The sequence below is a fragment of the Triticum aestivum genome, chromosome 5B (genome assembly GCF_018294505.1).
Source record: "Triticum aestivum cultivar Chinese Spring chromosome 5B, IWGSC CS RefSeq v2.1, whole genome shotgun sequence".
Classification (NCBI taxonomy): Eukaryota; Viridiplantae; Streptophyta; class Magnoliopsida; order Poales; family Poaceae; genus Triticum; species Triticum aestivum.
The window spans coordinates 481425837-481449063 of record NC_057807.1 but is presented as its reverse complement, the minus strand read 5'-3'; the positions used below and the strand labels follow the sequence as shown (position 1 = coordinate 481449063).

The 23227-nt window shown below is 45.9% G+C and overlaps 1 protein-coding gene across 1 annotated transcript; it reads right to left on the bottom strand.

Annotated features, from left to right (window-relative positions):
- Nucleotides 1-21140: 21140 nt before the first annotated feature.
- LOC123116538 (uncharacterized) lies at nucleotides 21141-22304 on the bottom strand. Its single transcript, XM_044537484.1, has one exon. The coding sequence runs from the start codon at nucleotides 21810-21812 to the stop codon at nucleotides 21261-21263; it is 552 nt and encodes a 183-aa protein (XP_044393419.1). The 5' UTR covers nucleotides 21813-22304; the 3' UTR covers nucleotides 21141-21260.
- Between the last annotated feature and the right edge of the window lie 923 nt (nucleotides 22305-23227).

Below are 23227 nucleotides of genomic sequence, written 5' to 3'. Positions count from 1 at the left end.
GATTTATATTTATAGTCCTGTATTGCATTTTTATTTCCCTATTGTATAAGAGGCTTTCTATATATTTCCCTCACCTGTATGTCTATATCACTAGTAGAAAAGGGGGCAATGGTCCAGGCCGGGTCAGCCCATTAGTCCCGGTTCAATCCAGAACCGGGACCAATGGGGGCATTGGACCCGGTTCGTGAGCCCCGGGGGCCGGCCGGGCCACGTGGGCCATTGGTCCCGGTTTGTATGGACCTTTTGGTCCCGGTTGGTGGGACGAACCGGGACCAATGTGCCTTGGTCCTGGCCCACCACCATTGGTCCCGGTTGGTGGCCTGAACCGGGACCAAAGGCTTCCCTTTAGTCCCGGTTCAAGCCACGAACCGGGACCAATTAATTGCCTATATATACCCCTCGCCCGCGAGCAGAGCACTCTCACTGCTCTGTTTTTCGTGGCCGGCGAGGAGAGAGCTTTGTGGTGCTCTAGCTCACCTCCTATGCACACGAGGTGTTCGATGGAATGCCCAAGCCACACTACTTAAGCTTTCTCCTCTCCAAGCTCGACCTCCAAGCTCCATTTTCCTCAATATTTGTCTAGGTTTAGCGGTCCGTCACGTCCCGTCCCCGTCTTCACCGCCGTCGATCGCCCGCGCCGATCTCGTCGCCGGCACCACCGTGGTGAGCCTCTTGTTCTTATCTTCTTTCTGAAAGGAAAAAAAATTCTTACTTGTATGTTTATATAGATACTTGTATAATTTTCTTACTTTTATTATTGCATCTTATATAGTGCGATGGTTTTGGTATCCGCCCCCGTCGGCCCTCGTCCTGTCTATGATTCGGATGTGGTATATATTATCTTTTCATAACTATTGGTTCATCTATTGTTTATGACAATTATGCCGACCAACGTGACATAGATTTTATTTATCTAGGAGGTTGTTGAACCGGAAATTCCAACCGACCCTATTGTCGAGAGGTTAAATTTAGTTGAAGAAGAAAACAATTTCTTGAAGGAAAAAATTAGAAAAATTGAGGAGGAGAAGATGATATTGGAGTTGCATGTTGCGGATGTCGTGGATGATCACAAGATCAAGATGGATGCAATGCGCTTGAAGATTAGAAAGATTAGAAAATATGCCATTCATACCGAGGCTTGGTATCATTATGCCGTTGGATCAGTTGTTACATTGGTTGCGATTATGATCGCATTTGTTTTCGCATTGAAATGTTTTACATAGTTTCAATGTATGGTTTAATTAATTTAGATGCTCTGCAGAGCTTTATGTTGTTAGATGAGAACTATGTATGTACTTTGGTTTTAATGTGATGATGAACTTCTATTAATTTGGTCACTTAATTATCTATTCATGATGTTCTGTAATGATTTTTGACACACTTAATTATATATAATGCACGCAGATGAACCGGCAATGGATGTACGGTTCAAGACACACCTCCGAGTACATTAAGGGCGTGCATGAATTTCTCGAAGTGGCTGAGGCAAACAAGCAGAATGGTTTTATGTGTTGTCCATGCCCTATATGTGGGAATACGAAGTCTTACTCTGACCGGAAAATCATTCACACCCACCTGCTTTACAAGGGTTTCATGCCACACTATAATGTTTGGACGAGGCATGGAGAAATATGGGTTATGATGGAAGACGGCGAAGAAGAAAAGTACGATGACAACTATGTGCCCCCTGAATACGGTGATGCTACTGAAGATCAAGAGGAACCAGACGATGTGCACGATGATGCTGCAACAGGCGAAGCTGCTGAAGATCAAGAGGAACCAAACGATGTGCCCGATGATGATGATCTCCGCCGGGTCATTGTCAATGCAAGGACGCAATGCGAAAGTCAAAAGGAGAAGCTGAAGTTCGATCGCATGTTAGAGGACCACAAAAAGGGTTGTACCCCAATTGCGAAGATGGCAACACAAAGCTCGGTACCGTACTGGAATTGCTGCAGTGGAAGGCAGAGAATGCTGTGCCTGACAAAGGATTTGAGAAGCTACTGAAAATATTGAAGAAGAAGCTTCCAAAGGATAACGAATTGCCCGACAGTACATACGCAGCAAAGAAGGTCGTATGCCCTCTAGGATTGGAGGTGCAGAAGATACATGCATGCCCTAATGACTGCATCCTCTACCGCGGTGCGTACAAGGATCTGAACGCATGCCCGGTATGCGGTGCATTACGGTATAAGATCAGACGAGATGACCCTGGTGATGTTGACGGCGAGCCCCCCAGGAAGAGGGTTCCTGCGAAGGTGATGTGGTATGCTCCTATAATACCACGGTTGAAACGTCTGTTCAGAAACGGAGAGCATGCCAAGTTGATGCGATGGCACAGTGAGGACCGTAAGAAAGACGGGAAGTTGAGAGCACCCGCTGACGGGTCGCAGTGGAGAAAAATCGAGAGAAAGTACTGGGATGAGTTTGCAAGTGACCCAAGGAACGTATGGTTTGCTTTAAGTGCGGATGGCATTAATCCTTTCGGGGAGCAGAGCAGCAATCACAGCACCTGGCCCGTGACTCTATGTATGTATAACCTTCCTCCTTGGATGTGCATGAAGCGGAAGTTCATTATGATGCCAGTTCTCATCCAAGGCCCTAAGCAACCCGGCAACGACATTGATGTGTACCTAAGGCCATTAGTTGAAGAACTTTTACAGCTGTGGAATGGAAACGGTGTACGTACGTGGGATGAGCACAAACAGGAGGAATTTCACCTAAAGGCGTTGCTGTTCGTGACCATCAACGATTGGCCCGCTCTCAGTAACCTTTCAGGACAGACAAACAAGGGATACCACGCATGCACGCACTGTTTACTTGACACCGATAGTATATACCTGGGAAGCTGCAGGAAGAATGTGTACCTGGGCCATCGTCGATTTCTTCCGACCAACCATCAATGTCGAAAGAAAGGCAAGCATTTCAAAGGCGAGGCAGATCACCGGAGGAAGCCCGCCATGCGTACCGGTGATCACGTACTTGCTATGGTCAATGATTTACACGTAATCTTTGGAAAGGGTCCCGGCGGACTAGCTGTTCCGAGTGACGCTGGGGGACACGCACCCATGTGGAAGAAGAAATCTATATTTTGGGACCTACCCTACTGGAAAGACCTAGAGGTCCGCTCTTCGATCGACGTGATGCACGTGACGAAGAACCTTTGCGTGAACCTGCTAGGCTTCTTGGGCGTGTATGGGAAGACAAAAGATACAGCTGAGGCACGGGAGGACCTGCAACGTTTGCACGAAAAAGACGGCATGCCTCCAAAGCAGTATGAAGGTCCTGCCAGCTATGCTCTTACCAAAGAAGAGAAGGAAATCTTCTTTGAATGCCTGCTTAGTATGAAGGTCCCGACTGGCTTCTCGTCGAATATAAAAGGAATAATAAATATGTCAGAGAAAAAGTTTCAGAACCTAAAGTCTCATGACTGCCACGTGATTATGACGCAACTGCTTCCGGTTGCATTGAGGGGGCTTCTACCGGAAAACGTCCGATTAGCCATTGTGAAGCTATGTGCATTCCTCAATGCAATCTCTCAGAAGGTGATCGATCCAGAAATCATACCAAGGCTAAGGAGTGATGTGGTGCAATGTCTTGTCAGTTTCGAGCTGGTGTTCCCACCATCCTTCTTCAATATCATGACGCACGTCCTAGTTCATCTAGTTGACGAGATTGTCATTCTGGGCCCCGTATTTCTACACAATATGTACCCCTTTGAGAGGTTCATGGGAGTCCTAAAGAAATATGTCCGTAACCGCGCTAGGCCAGAAGGAAGCATCTCCATGGGCCATCAAACAGAGGATGTCATCGGGTTTTGTGTTGACTTCATTCCTGGCCTTAAGAAGATAGGTCTCCCTCAATCGCGGTATGAGGGGAGACTGACTGGAAAAGGCACGCTTGGAAGGGACTCAATAATATGCAGGGACGGATATTCTTGGTCTCAAGCACGCTACACAGTTCTACAGAACTCTACCTTGGTGACCCCGTATGTCGATGAACACAAGAACAGTCTGCGCTCCAAACACCCGGAGCAGTGCGACGACTGGATTACATGTGAACACATCAGGACTTTCAGCAGTTGGTTGGAAGCACGTCTCAGAGGTGACAACACTGTTTGTGATGAGCTGTACTTGTTGTCCAGGGGACCATCTTCGACTGTTACGATTTGGAAAGGATACGAGATAAATGGGAATACATTTTACACGATTGACCAAGATCAAAAGAGCACCAACCAAAACAGCGGTGTCCGCTTTGATGCAACAACCGAGAGGGGAAAGGACACATATTATGGTTACATAGTGGACATATGGGAACTTGACTACGGACATGATTTTAAGGTCCCTTTGTTTAAGTGCAAATGGGTCAATCTGTCAGGAGGCGGGGTACAGGTAGAACCACAGTACGGAATGACAACAGTGGATCTGAAAAATCTTGGGTACATTGACGAACCGTTCGTCCTAGCCAATGATGTGGCACAGGTTATCTATGTGAAGGACATGTCTACCAGACCGAGAAAAAGAAAAGATAAGGAAGCGAATACATCATACGATGAGCCAAAGCGCCACATAGTTCTTTCAGGAAAAAGGGACATCGTGGGAGTGGAGGGCAAGACAGACATGTCTGAAGATTATGAAAAGTTTCATGAAATTCCTCCCTTCAAAGTCAAGGCTGACCCCAGCATCATGATAAGCGATGAAGATTATCCATGGTTACGGCGCAATAAGCAAATGACACAAGCGAAGAAAAAGTGAAGACTTTCTCCCGCAACTATTATGATGATACCATGCGAACTTTGTAACACACGAGTATGATACCATTGTCCGTTTTGTACATGTACATGCTATGTGGGTGAATTTATGATACCATGCCAACTTTCAACTTTTTCATAGTTCATTTGAAATGCTTTAATGTCTTATGGTTCGGACCTCATAATAATTAAAAATAGCAACAATAAGTATTTTGTTGTAAGTAGAAACAAAATAAAATAAATAAAGCAAGAAAGAAAACAAAAAAACAAAAAAAGTGTTTTCAAATTTGCAACTAATGGCACTAACAGAAAGTTTATAATTTTTCTAAAACTAAAAGCAAAAAGAATTAAAAAATAAAGCAAAAAACAAAAGAAAATAAATAATGCAGAAAACAAAACAAAAAAACAATTAAAAATAGCAACAATAAGTATTTTGTTGTAAGTAGAAACAAAATAAAATAAATAAAGCAAGAAAGGAAACAAAAAAACAAAAAAAGTGTTTTCAAATTTGAAAACTAATGGCACTAACAGAAAATTTATATTTTTTCTAAAACTAAAAGCAAAAAGAATTAAAAAATAAAGCAAAAAACAAAAGAAAATAAATAATGCAGAAAACAAAACAAAAAAACTGGAAAATTATTAAAAATAGCAACAATAAGTATTTTGTTGTAAGTAGAAACAAAATAAAATAAATAAAGCAAGAAAGAAAACAAAAAAACAAAAAATGCCTCCTACTGGGCCCCCACGGCCTGAATACGATTAGAAACCCTACCATGGGCCAGGATTCAGGCTCGCAGTAGGCCCAGAAGGCCCATCAGGCAAAGCAGTAGCAAATAGGCCCGCAAGCCTACGGTGGAGAGGAGTTCGAGAGGGGTGCGACAGTGGGGCTTATAAACCACTGCGCACCCCTCTCAACTAGCGAGGTGAGACTAAATTTTGGCCCCGACGCGGGCAGCACAGGGTCCTTTGGTCCCGGTTGGTGACTAAAGGGGGAGGCATTAGTCCCGGTTGGTGCCACCAACCGGGACCAAAGGCCGCCGCTTCCCGCCCTTTGGGCTGCTGAAAAGAGGCATTTGGTCCCGATTGGTGGCACCAACCGGGACTAAAGGGGGCATTGGTCCCGGTTGGTTTCACGAACCGGGACCAATGCTCTTGCTATATATACAACACTTAGGAAAATTTGACGAACACATCGCCAGTTGCCCCCGGCCCGCCCGACGACGCCGAGCTCATCGACGCCACCAGGCTGCCCAGATCGACGCCGTCCGCTGCCTCGACGCCGCCCGCCGCCCAGACGCCGTCCGCGCGCCGCCCCGACGCCGCCCGCGCGTCCCCGTCGTCGCCCCTGCCCCATCGCTGCCAGGCGCTGCCCCGACGCCGCGCACCGGCCGCCCCCGCCGACGCCGTCGTGGTCACCCGCGCCCGTCATCGCCGTCACCGGCCACGCCCCTGCCCCGGCCCGCCGTGGTCGTCGCCGACGCCCTCGCCGCCGCCGCCGTCGCCCTCACCGGCCACGCCCCTGCACCGGCCCGCCGTGGTCGTCGCCGACGCCCTCGCCGCTGTCGCCGTCGCCCTCGCCGGCCGCCCCCGTTGTGAGCCGCCGCCGTCGAGGCTCTGTGTTCAGTGCTTTTTTTCATACATACATGTGTATTTTTTTGTTCATTGCATTTTTTCATATATATAATTAATGTATATATGTATGTGGTAGCTATATGATGAATGGATGTGGCTATGTATGTATGAATATAATGTTCATAGCATTTTTTTGTTTATATATGTTTTTTCATATATGTATTAATTTTTTATTTAGGTTGTTAGTAGATATCGATTTTAGGTTAGTGCATTTTAATTAGGTTAGTGTAGAGGAAAAAGTAAAATAAGGAAAAGGAAGAAAAGAGGAAGAAGGAAGAAGGAAGAAGAAGAAGAAAAAGAATGAGAGGAAAAAGGAAAATAAGAAGAGGAAGAAAGGAGAAGAAGAGGAGAGGAAAAGAAGAGGAGAAATAAATAAGAAGAAGAAAAAAGAAGAAAAAGAAGAGGAGAAGAAGAAAGGAATAGAGGAGAAGAAGAAAAAATAGAAAAAAATTCTATTTTTTCTTCTTGTCCTCTATTCCTTTCTTCTTCTTCTTCCTTCTTCCTTCTTCCTCTTTTCTTCCTTTTCCTTAATTATTTTCCTTTCTCGAGGGAGAAGAAGAAAAAGAAGAGGAGAAGAAGAAAGAAAGGAATAGAGGAGAAATAAACAAGAAGAACAAAAAAGAAGAAAAGGAAGAGGAGAAGAAGAAAGGAATAGAGGAGAAGAAGAAAAAATAGAATTTTCTATTTTTTCTTCTTCTCCTCTATTCCTTTCTTCTTCTCCTCTTTTTTTCTTCTTTTTTTCTTCGATCTTCTCCTCTATTCCTTTCTTCTTCTCCTCTTTTTATTTCTTCTTCGTTTTCTTATGTTTTATCGGGTCTGTCACCGTCAGGCTGCTCGCCTTCGCCCTCGCCGCCCCCTTGAGATAACTTCGACATGAGGGGTGGTCGATATATATACCCCCTCTCGACCGTGATAACCTATACAACGGCAACACCCCCCTCGGCCCTCTCGCTCGACCAAAACTCTCGAGGCCACCCAAATTTACCAAGTTAAAAGAGCGTTGTCGTCGAGGCCACCCCAAACCCTTGAAGCGTTGTGTCGAGGCGATCCCAAACCCTAGAGAAGCAGCGTCGAGGCCACTAACATGATTCCTTATTGTGATTAGCTAGCTAGTTCTACGTTTGCCACTAATATATATCCATTTGTACCATGTTTGAATAATAATTGACATGTTGTAAATATTTGCATAAACTATGGAGCACTACCGAGACGAAGCAACAGAAGCGATGTTGGGGGAGATAATTGCAGAAGGAACTGATGTCATTGCGTCATTTTTCAACGACGTCGTTGGTCAGGAAGGACTGGGTGAAGAAGAGGGTTATGTTCATGATGGCTCTGGCCCATTAATGCCGGTACAAGAAGAGGGCTATGTTCATGATGGCTCCGGTGATGACCCAATGGAGGTACAAGAAGGAGACCGTGCTGACTGCTCCGGTGACCGAACCGAGTCCGGCCAGGTATATATATATTAGTTAAGCCCGTGCTGACTAGTTAATTGATGCATTCATTGTTTTGGTATATGTACACATATTAATTACTCTCGTCTTTTAATTTCTAGCCCTCCGGATCAAGCACAACTTCGGTAAGGAGACGAGGCCCGAAGAAAAAGTTGAGCTCAGATGAAAGGTTTGAGATCATAGAAGTCGCGCCCGACGGTGAACCGATTGAACCCATCCGGACAAAGAACGCATTTTCTGCTCAGTGCGGGGTTCTTGTTAGGGACAAGATCCCGATCAGCATCCAGCAATGGTATAAGCCTAAGGACGACCCTGAGGTGTCTTATGTCAATGATATGCGGAAATAAGATATTTGGACTCAGCTGAAGGTAAATTTCACCCTACCGCCAGAGGAGTATCCGGAGAAGCCAGTTAAAGAGCAATTAATCAAGTCTTGTGCTCTTAAGAAGATGGCAACCCTATTCAGGAGGTGGAGGAAAGAGTTGAACCATTTTGTCGAAAAAAAAGACACCAGAATTCATCGGCAAATATGAGAAGATCAAAGATCACTGGCCCGCATTTGTGGCCCACAAGACATCGGAAAAGAGTAAGAAGATGTCGGCGACGAACAAGCAAAATGCTGCGAAGAAGAAGCTTTACCATCGCACGGGGTTAGGTAGCTACCTCAAAGCCCGGCCTAAGTGGTCCAAGGAGGAGAATGATCTGCTTGAAAAAGGGATCGAACCAGAGATAATGAGATGGCCAGACCGTTGCCGGACTTGGTTCTTCGGGGCTGGCGGAACCTTGGACCCTGTATCAGGGATGTGCCGTTGGACGAACGAGCAACTGGAAATACCAGTCAAGAACCTTCTGTTGGGGAACGTAGCAGAAATTCAAAATTTTCCTATGTGTCACCAAGATCTATCTATGAAGAAACCAGCAACGAGGGGAAGGAGAGTGCATCTACATACCATTGTAGATCGCTAAGCGGAAGCGTTCAAGAGAACGGGGTTGAAGGAGTCGTACTCGTCGTGATCCAAATCACCGGAGATCCTAGTGCCGAACGGACGGCACCTCCGCGTTCAACACACGTATAGCCCGATGATGTCTCCCATGCCTTGATCCAGCAAGGAGAGAGGGAGAGGTTGAGGAAGACTCCGTCCAGCAGCAGCACAACGGCGTGGTGGTGGTGGAGGAGCGTGGCAATCCTGCAGGGCTTCGCCAAGCACCGCGGGAGAGGAGAAGGGAGAGAGGTAGGGCTGCGCCAAGGAGAGGTGAAACTCATCTGTTGGCAGCCCCAAAACCCCTCAAGTATATATAGGGGGAGAGGGGGGGCTGCGCCCCCACCTAGGGTTCCACCCCTAGGGGCGGCGGCCAGCCCAAACCCATCTAGGGTGGCGGCCAAGGGGGGGGGGGAAGGGGGAAACTTGCCCCCCAAGTTAGGTGGGTGCGCCCCCTCCCCCAACCCTAGGCGCCTTGGGCCCTTGTGGGGGGGGGGGGCGCACCAGCCCACCTAGGGCTGGTCCCATCCCACACTTGGACCATGCAGCCCTCCGGGGCCGGTGGCCCCACTTGGTGGACCCCCGGGACCCTCCCGATGGTCCCGGTACGTTACCGATAAAACCCGAAACTTTTCCGGTAACCAAAACAGGACTTCCTTTATATAAATCTTTACCTCCGGACCATTCCGGAACTCCTCGTGACATCCGGGATCTCATCCGGGACTCCGAACAACATTCGGTAACCACATACAAACTTCCTTTATAACCCTAGCGTCATCGAACCTTAAGTGTGTAGACCCTATGGGTTCGGGAACCATGCAGACATGACCGAGACGTTCTCCGGTCAATAACCAACAGCGGGATCTGGATACCCATGTTGGCTCCCACATGTTCCACGATGATCTCATCGGATGAACCACGATGTCAAGGACTCAATCGATCCCGTATACAATTCCCTTTGTCTAGCGGTATTGTACTTGCCCGAGATTCGATCGTCGGTATACCGATACCTTGTTCAATCTCGTTACCGGCAAGTCTCTTTACTCGTTCCGTAACACATCATCCCGTGATCAACCCTTTGATCACATTGTGCACATTATGATGATGTCCTACCGAGTGGGCCCAGAGATACCTCTCCGTTTACCAGGAGTGACAAATCCCAGTCTCGATTCGTGCCAACCCAACAGACACTTTCGGAGATACCTGTAGTGCACCTTTATAGCCACCCAGTTACGTTGTGACGTTTGGTACACCCAAAGCATTCCTACGGTATCCGGGAGTTGCACAATCTCATGGTCTAAGGAAATGATACTTGACATTAGAAAAGCTTTAGCATACGAACTACGATCTTTGTGCTAGGCTTAGGATTGGGTCTTGTCCATCACATCATTCTCCTAATGATGTGATCCCGTTATCAACGACATCCAATGTCCATGGTCAGGAAACCGTAACCATCTATTGATCAACGAGCTAGTCAACTAGAGGCTTACTAGGGACATGGTGTTGTCTATGTACCCACACATGTATCTGAGTTTCCTATCAATACAATTATAGCATGGATAATAAACGATTATCATGAACAAGGAAATATAATAATAATAACTAATTTATTATTGCCTCTAGGGCATATTTCCAACAGTCTCCCACTTGCACTAGAGTCAATAATCTAGTTCACATCGCTATGTGATTAACACTGACAGGTCACATCGCCATGTGACCAACATCCAAAGAGTTTACTAGTGTCTAAACTAGTTCACATCATCATGTGATTAAGACTCAATGAGTTCTTGGGTTTGATCATGTTTTGCTTGTGAGAGAGGTTTTAGTCAACGGGTCTGCAACATTCAGATCCGTGTGTACTTTGCAAATCCCTAGGTCATATTGTAAATGATGCTTCCACGCTCCACTTGGAGCTATTCCAAATGGTTGCTCCACTATACGTATCTTTTTTGCTACTCAGAGTCATTCGATAGGTGTTAAAGCTTGCGTCGACGCAACTCTTTACGTCAAACTCTTTATCACCTCCATAACCGAGAAACATATCCTTATTCCTCTAAGGATAATTTTGACCGCTATCTGGTGATCTACTCCTTGATCACCTTTGTACCCTCTTGCCAGGTATGTAGCAAGGCACACATCGGGTGCGGTACTTAGCATAGCATACTGTAGAGCCTATGCCTGAAGCATAGGGGACGACCTTCGTCCTTTCTCTCTCTTCTGCCATGGTCGAGCTTTAACTCTTAACTTCATACCTTACAACTCAGGCAAGAACTCCTTCTTTGACTAATCCATCTTGAACACCTTCAAGATTATGTCAAGGTATGTGCTCATTTGAAAGTATTATTAAACATTTTGATCTATCTTATAGATCTTGATGCTTATTGTTCAAGTAGCCTAATCCAGGTTTTCCATTGAAAAACACTTTTCAAACAACCCTATATGCTTTATAGAAATTCTACATCATTTCTGATCAACAATATGTCAACAACATATACTCATCAGAAATTCTATAGTGCTCCCACTCACTTCTTTGGAAATACAAGTTTCTCATAAACTTTATACAAACCCAAAATCTTTGATCATTCCATCAAAGCGCATATTCCAACTCCGAGATGCTTACTCCAGTCCTTAGAAGGATCGCTGGAGCCAGCATACCTTTTAGCATCCTTAGGATCGACAAAACTTTCTGATTGTATCACATACAACCTTTCCTTACGAAGACTGGTAAGGAAACTCGTTTTGACATCCATCTGCCAGATTTCATAAATGCAACTAATGCTAACATGATTCCGATGGACTTAAGCATCGCTACGGATGAGAAAATCTCATCGTAGTCAACTCCTTGAACTTGTGAAAAACTCTTCGCCACAAGTCGAGCTTCATAGACGGTGACATTACCGTCCACGTCCGTCTTCTTCTTAAAGATCCATTTATCTCAATGGCTTGCTGATCACCGGACAAGTCCACCAAAGTCCATGCTTTGTTCTGATACATGGATCCTATCTCGGATTTCATGGCTTCTAACCATTTGTCGGAATTTGGGACCACCATCACTTCTCCATAGCTCGTAGGTTCATTGTTGTCTAGCAACATGACCTTCAAGACATGATTACTGTACCACTCTGAAACAGTATGCATCCTTGTCACCCTACGAGGTACGGTAGTGACTTGATCCAAAACTTCATGATCACTATCATAAGCTTCTACTTCAATTGGTGTAGGCGCTACAGGAAAAAGTTCCTGTGCCCTGTTACACACTTGTTGAAGTGACGGTTCAATAACCTCATCAAGTCTCCACCATCCTCCCACTCAATTCTTTCAAGACAAACTTTTCCTCGAGAAAGGACCTGATTCAAGAAACAATCCCTATTGCTTTCGGATCTGAATTAGGAGGTATACCCAACTATTTTGGGTGTCCTATGAAGATGCATTTTATCCGCTTTGGGTTCGAGCTTATCAACCTGAAACATTTTTCACATAAGCGTCGCAGCCCCAAACTTTTAAGAAACGACAACTTAGGTTTCTCCAAACCATAGTTCAAACGGTGTCGTCTCAACGGAGTTACGTGGTGCCCTATTAAAGTGAGTGCGGTTGTCTCTAATGCCTAACCCATGAACGATAGTGGTAATTCGATAAGAGACATCATGGTACGCACCATATCCAATAGGGTGCAACTATGATGTTCGGACACACCATCACACTATGGTGTTCCAGGCGGTATTAATTGTGAAACAATTTCCACAATGTCTTAATTGTGTGCCAAAGCTCGTAACTCAGATACTCATCTCTATGATCATATCATAGACATTTTATCCTCTTGTCACAATGATCTTCAACTTCACTCTGAAATTACTTGAACCATTCAATAATTCAGACTTGTGTTTCATCAAGTAAATATACTCAACATCTACTCGAATCATCTGTGAAGTAAGAACATAACGATATTCACTGCATGCCTCAGCACTCATTGGACTGCACACATCAAAATGTGTTACTTCCAACAAGTTGCTATCTTGTTCCATCTTACTGAAAACGAGGCTTTTCAGTCATCTTGCCCATGTGGTATGATTTGCATATCTCAAGTGATTCAAAATCAAGTGAGTCCAAACGATCCATCTGCATGGAGTTTCTTCATGCGTATACACCAATAGACATGGTTCGCATGTCTCAAACTTTTCAAAAATGAGTGAGTCCAAAGATCCATCAACATGGAGCTTCTTCATGCGTTTTATACCAATATGACTTACATGGCAGTGCCACAAGTAAGTGGTACTATCATTACTATCTTATATCTTTTGGCATGAAAATGTGTATCACTACGATCGAGATTCAATAAACCATTCCTTTAGGTGCAAGACCATTGAAGGTATTATTCAAATAAACAGAGTAACCATTATTCTCCTTAAATGAATAACTGTATTGCGATAGACATAATCCAATCATGTCTATGTTCAACGCAAACACCAAATGACAATTATTCAGGTTTAATACTAATCTTGATGGTAGAGGGAGCGTGCGATGTTTGATCACATCAAACTTGGAAACACTTCCAACACATATCGTCAGCTCACCTTTAGCTAGTCTCCGTTTATTCCGTAGCTCTTTTATTTCGAGTTACTAACACTTAGCAACCGAACCAGTATCTAATACCCTGGTGCTACTAGGAGTACTAGTAAAGTACACATTAACATAATGTATATCCAATATACTTCTATCGACCTTGCCAGCCTTCTTATCTACCAAGTATCTAGGGTAATCCTGCTCCAGTGGTTGTTCCCCTTATTACAGAAGCACTTAGTCTCGGGTTTGGGTTCAACCTTGGGTTTCTTCACTAGAGCAGCAGCTGATTTGCCGTTTCATGAAGTATCCCTTCTTGCCCTTGCCCTTCTTGAAACTAGTGGTTTCACCAACCATCAACAATTGATGCTCCTTCTTCATTTCTACTTTCGCGGTGTCAAACATCGCGAATACCTCAAGGATCATCATATCTATCCCTGATATGTTATAGTTGATCACGAAGCTCTAGCAGCTTGGTGGCAATGACTTTGGAGAAACATCACTATCTCATCTGGAAGATCAACTCCCACTCGATTCAAGTGATTGTTGCACTCAGACAATCTGAGCACAAGCTCAACGATTGAGCTTTTCTCCCTTAGTTTGCAGGCTAAGAAAATCGTCGGAGGTCTTATACCTCTTGACGTGGGCACGAGCCTGAAATCCCAATTTCAGCCCTTGAAACATCTCATATGTTCCGCGACGTTTCGAAATCATCTTTTGGTGCCTCAACTCTAAACCGTTTAACTGAACTATCACGTAGTTATCAAAACGTGTATGTCCTATGTTCGCAACATCCACAAACGACGTTTGGGGTTCAGCACACTGAGCGGTGCATTAAGGACATAAGCTTTCTACTGTCCGCATAATCGCTACTGTCAACTTTCAACTATATTTTCTCTAGGAACATATCTAAACAGTGGAACTAAAGCGCGAGCTTACGACATAATTTGCAAAGATCTTTTGACTATGTTCAGGATAATTAAGTTCATCTTGTGAACTCCCACTCAGATAGACATCCCTCTAGTCATCTAAGTGATTACATGATCCGAGTCAACTAGGCCGTGTCCGATCATCACGTGAGACGGACTAGTCATCATCGGTGAACATCTTCATGTTGATCGTATCTACTATACGACTCATGCTCGACCTTTCGGTCTCTTGTGTTCCGAGGCCATGTCTGTACATGCTAGGCTCGTCAAGTTAACCTAAGTGTTTCGCGTGTGTAAATCTGGCTTACACCCGTTGTATGTGAACGTAAGAATCTATCACACCCGATCATCACGTGGTGCTTCGAAACGACGAACTTTCGCAACGGTGCACAGTTAGGGGGAACACTTTCTTGAAATTTTAATGAGGGATCATCTTATTTACTACCGTCGTTCTAAGCAAATAAGATGCATAAACATGATAAACATCACATGCAATCAAATAGTGACATGATATGGCCAATATCATTTTGCTCCTTTTGATCTCCATCTTCGGGGCTCCATGATCATCATCGTCACCGGCATGACACCATGATCTCCATCATCGTGTCTTCATGAAGTTGTCTCGCCAACTATTACTTCTACTACTATGGCTACCGGTTAGCAATAAAGTAAAGTAATTACATGGCGTTGTTTAATGACACGCAGGTCATACAATAAATTAAGACAACTCCTATGGCTCCTGCCGGTTGTCATACTCATCGACATGCAAGTCGTGATTCCTATTACAAGAACATGATCAATCTCATACATCACATATCATTCATCACATTCTTCTTGGCCATATCACATCACATAGCATACCCTGCAAAAACAAGTTAGACGTCCTCTAATTGTTGTTTGCATGTTTTACGTGGCTGCTATGGGTTTCTAGCAAGAACGTTTCTTACCTACGCAAACCACAACGTGATATGCCAATTGCTATTTACCCTTCATAAGGACCCTTTTCATCGAATCCGTTCCGACTAAAGTGGGAGAGACTGGCACCCGCTAGCCACCTTATGCACCAAGTGCATGTCAGTCGGTGGAACCTGTCTCACGTAAGTGTACGTGTAAGGTCGGTCCGGGCCGCTTCATCCCACAATACCGTCGAAACAAGATTGGACTAGCAACGGTAAGCATATTGAACAAAATCAACGTCCACAACTACTTTGTGTTCTACTCGTGCAAAGAATCTACGCAATAGACCTAGCTCATGATGCCACTATTGGGGAACGTAGCAGAAATTCAAAATTTTCCTACGTGTCACCAAGATCTATCTATGGAGAAACCAGCAACGAGGGGAAGGAGAGTGCATCTACATACCCTTGTAGATCGCTAAGCGGAAGCGTTCAAGAGAACGGGGTTGAAGGAGTCGTACTCGTCGTGATCCAAATCACTGGAGATCCTAGTGCCGAACGGACGGCACCTCCGCGTTCAACACATGTACAGCCCGATGACGTCTCCCACGCCTTGATCCAGCAAGGAGAGAGGGAGAGGTTGAGGAAGACTCCGTCCAGCAGCAGCACAATGGCGTGGTGGTGGTGGAGGAGCGTGGCAATCCTGCAGGGCTTCGCCAAGCACCGCGGGAGAGGAGAAGGGAGAGAGGTAGGGCTGCGCCAAGGAGAGGTGAAACTCATCTGTTGGCAGCCCCAAAACCCCTCAAGTATATATAGGGGGAGAGGGGGGGGGGCTGCGCCCCCACCTAGGGTTCCACCCCTAGGGGCGGCGGCCAGGCCAAACCCATCTAGGGTGGCGGCTAAGGGGGGGGGAGAGGGGAAACTTGCCCCCCAAGTTAGGTGGGTGCGCCCCCTCCCCCAACCCTAGGCGCCTTGGGCCCTTGTGGGGGGCGCACCAGCCCACCTGGGGCTGGTCCCCTACCACACTTGGCCCATGCAGTCCTCCGGGGCCGATGGCCCCATTTGGTGGACCCCCGGGACCCTCCCGATGGTCCCGGTACGTTACCGATAAAACCCGAAACTTTTTCGGTGACCAAAACAGGACTTCCCATATATAAATCTTTACCTCCGGACCATTCCGGAACTCCTCACGACGTCCGAGATCTCATCCGGGACTCCAAACAACATTTGGTAACCACATACAAACTTCCTTTATAACCCTAGCATCATCAAACCTTAAGTGTGTAGACCCTACGGGTTCGGGAACCATGCAGACATGACCGAGACGTTCTCCGGTCAATAACCAACAGCGGGATCTGGATACCCATGTTGGCTCCCACATGTTCCATGATGATCTCATCGGATGAACCACGATGTCAAGGACTCAATCGATCCCGTATACAATTTCCTTTGTCTAGCGGTATTGTACTTGCCCGAGATTCGATCGTCGGTATACCGATACCTTGTTCAATCTCGTTACCGGCAAGTCTCTTTACTCGTTCCGTAACACATCATCCCACGATCAACTCTTTGATCACATTGTGCACATTATGATGATGTCCTACCGAGTGGGCCCAGAGATACCTCTCCGTTTACCGGAGTGACAAATCCCAGTCTCGATTCGTGCCAACCCAACAGACACTTTCGAAGATACCTGTAGTGTACCTTTATAGCCACCCAGTTACGTTGTGACGTTTGGTACACCCAAAGCATTCCTACGGTATCCGGGAGTTGCACAATCTCATGGTCTAAGGAAATGATACTTGACATTAGAAAAGCTTTAGCATACGAACTACGATCTTTGTGCTAGGCTTAGGATTGGGTTTTGTCCATCACATCATTCTCCTAATGATGTGATCCCGTTATCAACGACATCCAATGTCGATTGTCAGGAAACCGTAACCATCTATTGATCAACGAGCTAGTCAACTAGAGGCTTACTAGGGACATGGTGTTGTCTATGTATCCACACATGTATCTGAGTTTCCTATCAATACAATTATAGCATGGATAATAAACGATTATCATGAACAAGGAAATATAATAATAATAACTAATTTATTATTGCCTCTAGGGCATATTTCCAACACCTTCGACACTATATCAATGCAGCGTAGAAAGGGATGTTCGTACCAGATAGGGAGAAGGACAAGCTCACAATGGCCCTCGGGAATCCTGAGCACCCTGGACGGACACGAGGCACGCCAGGCTCCATTCCGTGGAAGGTTGGTTTTCCGGACGCAGGGGGTTACAAAACCCACGAGAGGAGGAAGAAAATGGAGCAGGGCCAACTGCAGGCACTGCACGAAAGGGTAATGGGGCTAGAGGAACGAGAAGCAGCAGATCGCAGCAAACGACCTGCTGAAGCTTCCCCCGAAGCTACCCCGCCATCTCAGCGGAGAAGCAGCGTGGCTTCCACCGAGCTGCTTCAGCCGGAGCATGTCTTGACGGCTCCTGCCAGCTATCCCGTGGATGCTATCACAGAGTCTCAACATTGCCACATTATGGCGTGATGGATGAATTTGAGGGTCAAGGCGGCTGTTGGCTCTGTTTATCCTACTGGATCCGGAGCAACTTATCATTGTCGGTCGATTACAGAAGGATATGCTAAGGTGATGGTGGATGAAATAACAGAGGGATTTGAGGACCTCTTGCTTGACCACCCTACCGGTGAAGGGGAGACTAGGCTGGGTTCTGCTCTGAAGACTCCATGCCTATGGCAGAAGGAGCTCGTCAACCTTCCGAACTGGACGCCTCCGCCTCCTCCTCCTCCTCCGGCGAGTCAGGGCACTCCGCCTCCTCCACCGCCTCCTCCTCCAGCGAGTGACGATCAGGGCACGCGTGGCGGCACTTCACCTCCTTCTCCAGCGCGTGGCGGCACTTCGCCTCCTTCTCCGCCTGCGCCGGCGCTCCCGAGCAGCCAGCAGCCTCCTCCTTCTCCGCCTCGCCAGCAAGGGCGGAAGAGACCCGCCGCCGCCCCGGCTGCTCCGGCGCGTCGTACTCCTTCTCCTCCGCCTCGTAAGCAAGCACGAAAGAAGACATACGCCGCAGCCTCTCCGTCTGCTCTGGCGTCTAGCAGCACAACCAGAGGCGGGATGCAATACAGATACAGTCCACCTCTCAAGCCTCTAGAGAAGTTACCGTACAAGAGGACCGAGGAGGAAAATGATACGATTGTGCGAACCCACGTGAAGGAGTTCTTTGAAGGGGTGAAAGCAAAGAGACATCCACCTCCGGAGGAGAAGGTAGATCCGGTGAAAGCAAAGCGCACTATCGATGCCCTGAGGAAACCACCAAAGTCTCCGCCGAGAACCAATGATTAGCGCATTACTGAACAGACATATCTCCAAGCCTAGCGGTCGGGAACTACTGTCAGTGATAAAAGGTTAAAAGAACGAGCAAAGGGGAAAAAAATTGCCCAGCTCGGCGAACAAGCACAACAATCGTGCCCCCCGCTCAATGTGTCTAATGCTCCGGGGACGGTGGCCGGTTATGGCAATCTTGCAGATTACCTGCCTGATGATCAACTTCCTAATTTCTTGGAGGTGGACGAACACAGATACGAGTACGGGAAGCCTCTCGTCAAAGATGAAAAATGTCTGACAACAATGATGCGAAGATTCCATAATTGGTACATGGAAACCTGCAGAGAGTCTGGGGGGCGAATGCTTTGTATCTGAATATTAAAGAGGAGCACGACCTCGTTGCAACTGATCTGTTGACTGTTCCATTTGATGAGTTCTTCACGTTCTTCAATCAAAAGGCCCTTGATAAACTAATGGTCTTTTGCTACTGTCTGTAAGTACTATTTCTGTCATTAATTCTCTATATATAGCTCGGCTCTTTCATTTCATGTATTTATAATTAATTATCCTCAATATATTATGCAGATTGAAGATCGTCGAGTGCAAAAAACAAGAAATTTATGATATTGGGTTCATTAACACAAATATCATAGATGAATTTCTGGTTGAAAAGGACGTCGAAGAGGCCGAGGACAACTTGCTACGATCGTTGATCAAAAATCAAAACAAAGATACCATACTCTTTCCTTACAACGGCAAGTGAGTGTTACTGTCGTGTGCATATTCGGTTTCCCTTATTACTCGAGCGAGGTTATAGTAATGTAATTGATGAGTTATGCATGCATGCGCAGGTACCACTATGTTCTTCTGGAGATTAAGCTTGAGCGGGGACTAGTAACCGTCTTAGACTCGAGACGGAAAGATCCCAAAACCTATGCGGACATGACTGAATTGCTCAACAAGTAAGTTCAATCGATCATTACCGCAACATATCGGCAACTTTTTGTTCATTTCCTGATATCTCAAGTAATAATAATTATTTTCTTTGTCTTGCAGGGTTTGGAAACAGTTCACCGCAGAAGCTTCGGGACTGCCGAAGGAGCTGCGATATACATACCCGAAAGTAAGTACTACTGGCTAGCTAGTTGCGCGCATCTCCCGTTGATTCTATAGCTATACTTTCATCAATGCCATTTATAATGCTTCATTATCAGTTTGATTGACCTCTATTTCTCGTAAAGTGCTCGTGGCAGGAACAAGGGAATGATTTCTGTGGATACTACGTGTGCGAGTTCATCCACAACGCGACTTTGAAAAACAAGCGGGGCTACTCTCAAAGACAATATGAAGCGCGTAAGCAATAATATTCACAATTTCATTTTATTACACCATCATTTCTGTTGAGTTTCATTCATATATATGTATTAATTAACCCCCTTCTTCAAATTAGACGTGACAGATGCGGAATGAACTCCTAGAACCAGATCACATGAAAGCAATTCAAGAGGAATTGACGGGATTCTTTCTTTACCACGTCATCAATAAAGCCGGAGAATACCACGTGGAAGTTGATTTCAATTGCTAGGGGATTGTTAATTAAGAGATCTTACATATTGTACATGTATGTAGCCAGTAGCGTCGGATACATGATACGTAAACTTGTTGTTCGACCAATCTCTCCGAGAAGGAGAGGTCGATCGATTATTTCTCTCGTTATGCATGACGAACTTCCGTACTCAATGGTTCTCTCGATCACTTATGTAAATAGTACGTAGCGTCGACCAAGCACGGACATAAGAGAGGACACTTCTCTCTATTAATTAGCTAGCTAACACAATATATGAAACACCTAAATTAACCCCCAAAAACTCCCAACCCCCCCCCCCCTCCCCCCTTTCAAAAAAAAACAAAAACCCCAGCCACTGGAATGCTGACGCGTGGATGCCTTTTGGTCCCGGTTGGTGCCACCAACCGGGACCAAAGGCCCCCCTGACTGGGCTCGGCGCACAGGCCACGTGTAGGCACATTGGTCCTGGTTCGTGTTTGAACCGGGACTAATGGATCGAGGTATTAGTAACGACCCATTAGTCCCGATTCATGAACCGGAACTAAAGGCCCTTACGAACCGGGACTATTAGGTGTTTTTCTACTAGTCTATATACTGGCCTATGGCCCTAGGGGAATCCAACTTGCATATTTCTCAATAATAATATGATAATATATTTTTATTGTGTATTTAGTGATACTCAGTCGGTATTGTAGGCGTTGTTATTTTTTTCTATAAATTTGGTTAGACTTTTCACCATTTGGTTTCAGACCAAATCTTATGCCTTCTTTTCAAGCACCGATGGGGTAATAAATATTCAACGTTGAATTTATACTTTATCTGGTAAAGTTTTAGGGACTTCAAGAGAAAGACAACACAAGGGGCCAATGGAAGTGCCCCCATTTGTAGAAGTGCCGCATATATAGAGTCAGCTTTCTAAGGCACGTGGTGGTTGGGCGCAATGGTAGAGGGGAGCTGGGGAGCGGTGGGTGAGGCCGAGGGATCTTAGATGACAAAAATTGTTAAAAAATAAATGACAGAAATGATCATCGTTTGTCAAGCTTTAACTCCTACTCGATCATATTGATTTCTACAAAATTTTCTAATTTGTGGGCACCTGAAAGGAAGACAACACCCTAGCCAGGGTACATGCATGTGCCAACAAAACCCTAAAATCCCTCGTTCAGCCGCTGCCGGAACCTCCTAATGAACATATCAGCAGCCTGATCAATCTCCTCCTCCAGATTGAACTCCAACCCCTCAACTTCTCGGTTACTCCTGATCACATCCAGGACTGACGGCTCATCATCATCATCTTGATCACATGAATCAAGTAGCACATCACCATCGCAAGTGTAACGACAGTTATTGTGGTCGTCGTTGAAGAGGGGATGGAGTGTCCTGTCAGCATGGCATCCACCATGACCATTCTCTTGATCGATCATCCCCAAGTGACGAGGGAAATTGGCCGCCAAATCATCCTTATGGACGACAACTGGTCTCTTCTCGACCGTGCGTAGCGCGAGAGCCTTGTGGCGGTCAACTCTCTCCCAGTCGGCCATAATAAGCGCGTCAATCTTGTGAGAGACCACCGCGGCCGTGGCCATCCCGCGGCGCTGGAGCGAGGCGAGGATGAGGAGCCTGGCAGCGAGCACCCCAGTCTTGCTCTTGCACATCGCTGCTGCCTTCTTCACGAGTTCAGGAGCCTTCCCGATCTTCATCTTTGGTTGAGGTGGTCGAGCTGCTTACGAATGGAAATGAGGAAGAAGCTGCGGTTCCCCAAGCTTGGAAATTGGAATGAGATAGGTTACTGGGATACAGAGATGAGAGAAGCTTGCTTGAAATGAGGCATGGACTTTGTCCCGAGGCTCGAATGGTGTATTTATAGTTGGAAGCTGAGCATGCAATTAACATTGCAACTAGCCTTGCTTATGTCCCAATCAAATTTTTGGTACCTCGCCTAATAAAGCATGTGAAAGCAGCTAGCATTAGAGAAAAGAAAATTGACATGTGGAGTGAGCACTAAAAGAATGTTGACAGTGGACAATGGGAAAGTATATGTTCCATTCAGTCACAAAAGGCTCCTGTCCCAGACTGCCAATATCTCTCCTTTACTCAAGTGGCAAAGCTAGCTGATTGATGGCTTAGAATAGTTTTACTCAAAGCAACCAGATCGGGCAGCTTTCCTTACCGGTCTCCCGCCGTGTAATTCATGCCCATAATTCCAAAGGTTGCAGCTATAGCGCGTCTCTGTTTTTTCCCTTCTTTTCTCCGCTGCTTTGTGTGGGCGTGTGTCTATACGTGAGATCTGCTTTGCTTTGCTTTGCTTTTCCTCCGGCCGTGTGCTTTGCTACTCGCTCGTAGTACAAAAGTAGAAGCAATCTTCGTGATAGATCGATGGGAGCTTCCTTTCTTTTCTCTCTGTCTCATGCGGTCAAAAGTCACACTACCATTATGGAGTTGAAGACTTGGGAGTACGTAGTCTCAGTATCCCACACGGCACGCGCTTGTCGAGAGCGTACTGCGACATCAAGTCCCATGCATATATGTTTCTTTTTTCAAACATGCATATATGGAGTTTCTGTTTTGGAATAAACTGCGTGTATCATTCATCAACAATCAGATGGATTACATGACAAACACTAGCGGCAACTGATGATAGAGAAACTAGAAGTTGACAGATGTCATGAAAATTATGTAGGGAGGACCCCAAGACATAAGAAAATACTGGAAGGTCTATAGGGATCCCTGCACACACCGAAATTAAGGGTTGCAGACAGTATCCAATGCTATCGAGGCGCTCACTAGAGAATAAGCACAACCTCTACCATCGCCCAATCCTGGGGATCACCATCACATTAAAGGCTTTCTGAGGCGACGTACATGCCCCCTGCAAGCAACAAGGCACATGTCACTGTGCTAAGTGCTAACCTAGAACCGAATCTGCCGCATTCCATCAGCATAGTTGGGGAAGGACGCCAAACCTGCAGTCGTCGAACCACCAATCCTGCTTTTGAAAATCCAACTCTTCTCATCTGACACCACCTCAAAAACAACAACGAAAAGAAGACCTAATCTCGCCACCCTGACCTAATGTTTAGAAGATGGCGCCATTGGCTTCTCGACACCGCCATGA

Excerpts from the sequence above, each read along its gene's own strand:
- LOC123116538 (XM_044537484.1), bottom strand. The coding sequence starts at position 21,812 with ATGAAGATCGGGAAGGCTCCTGAACTCGTGAAGAAGGCAGCAGCGATG.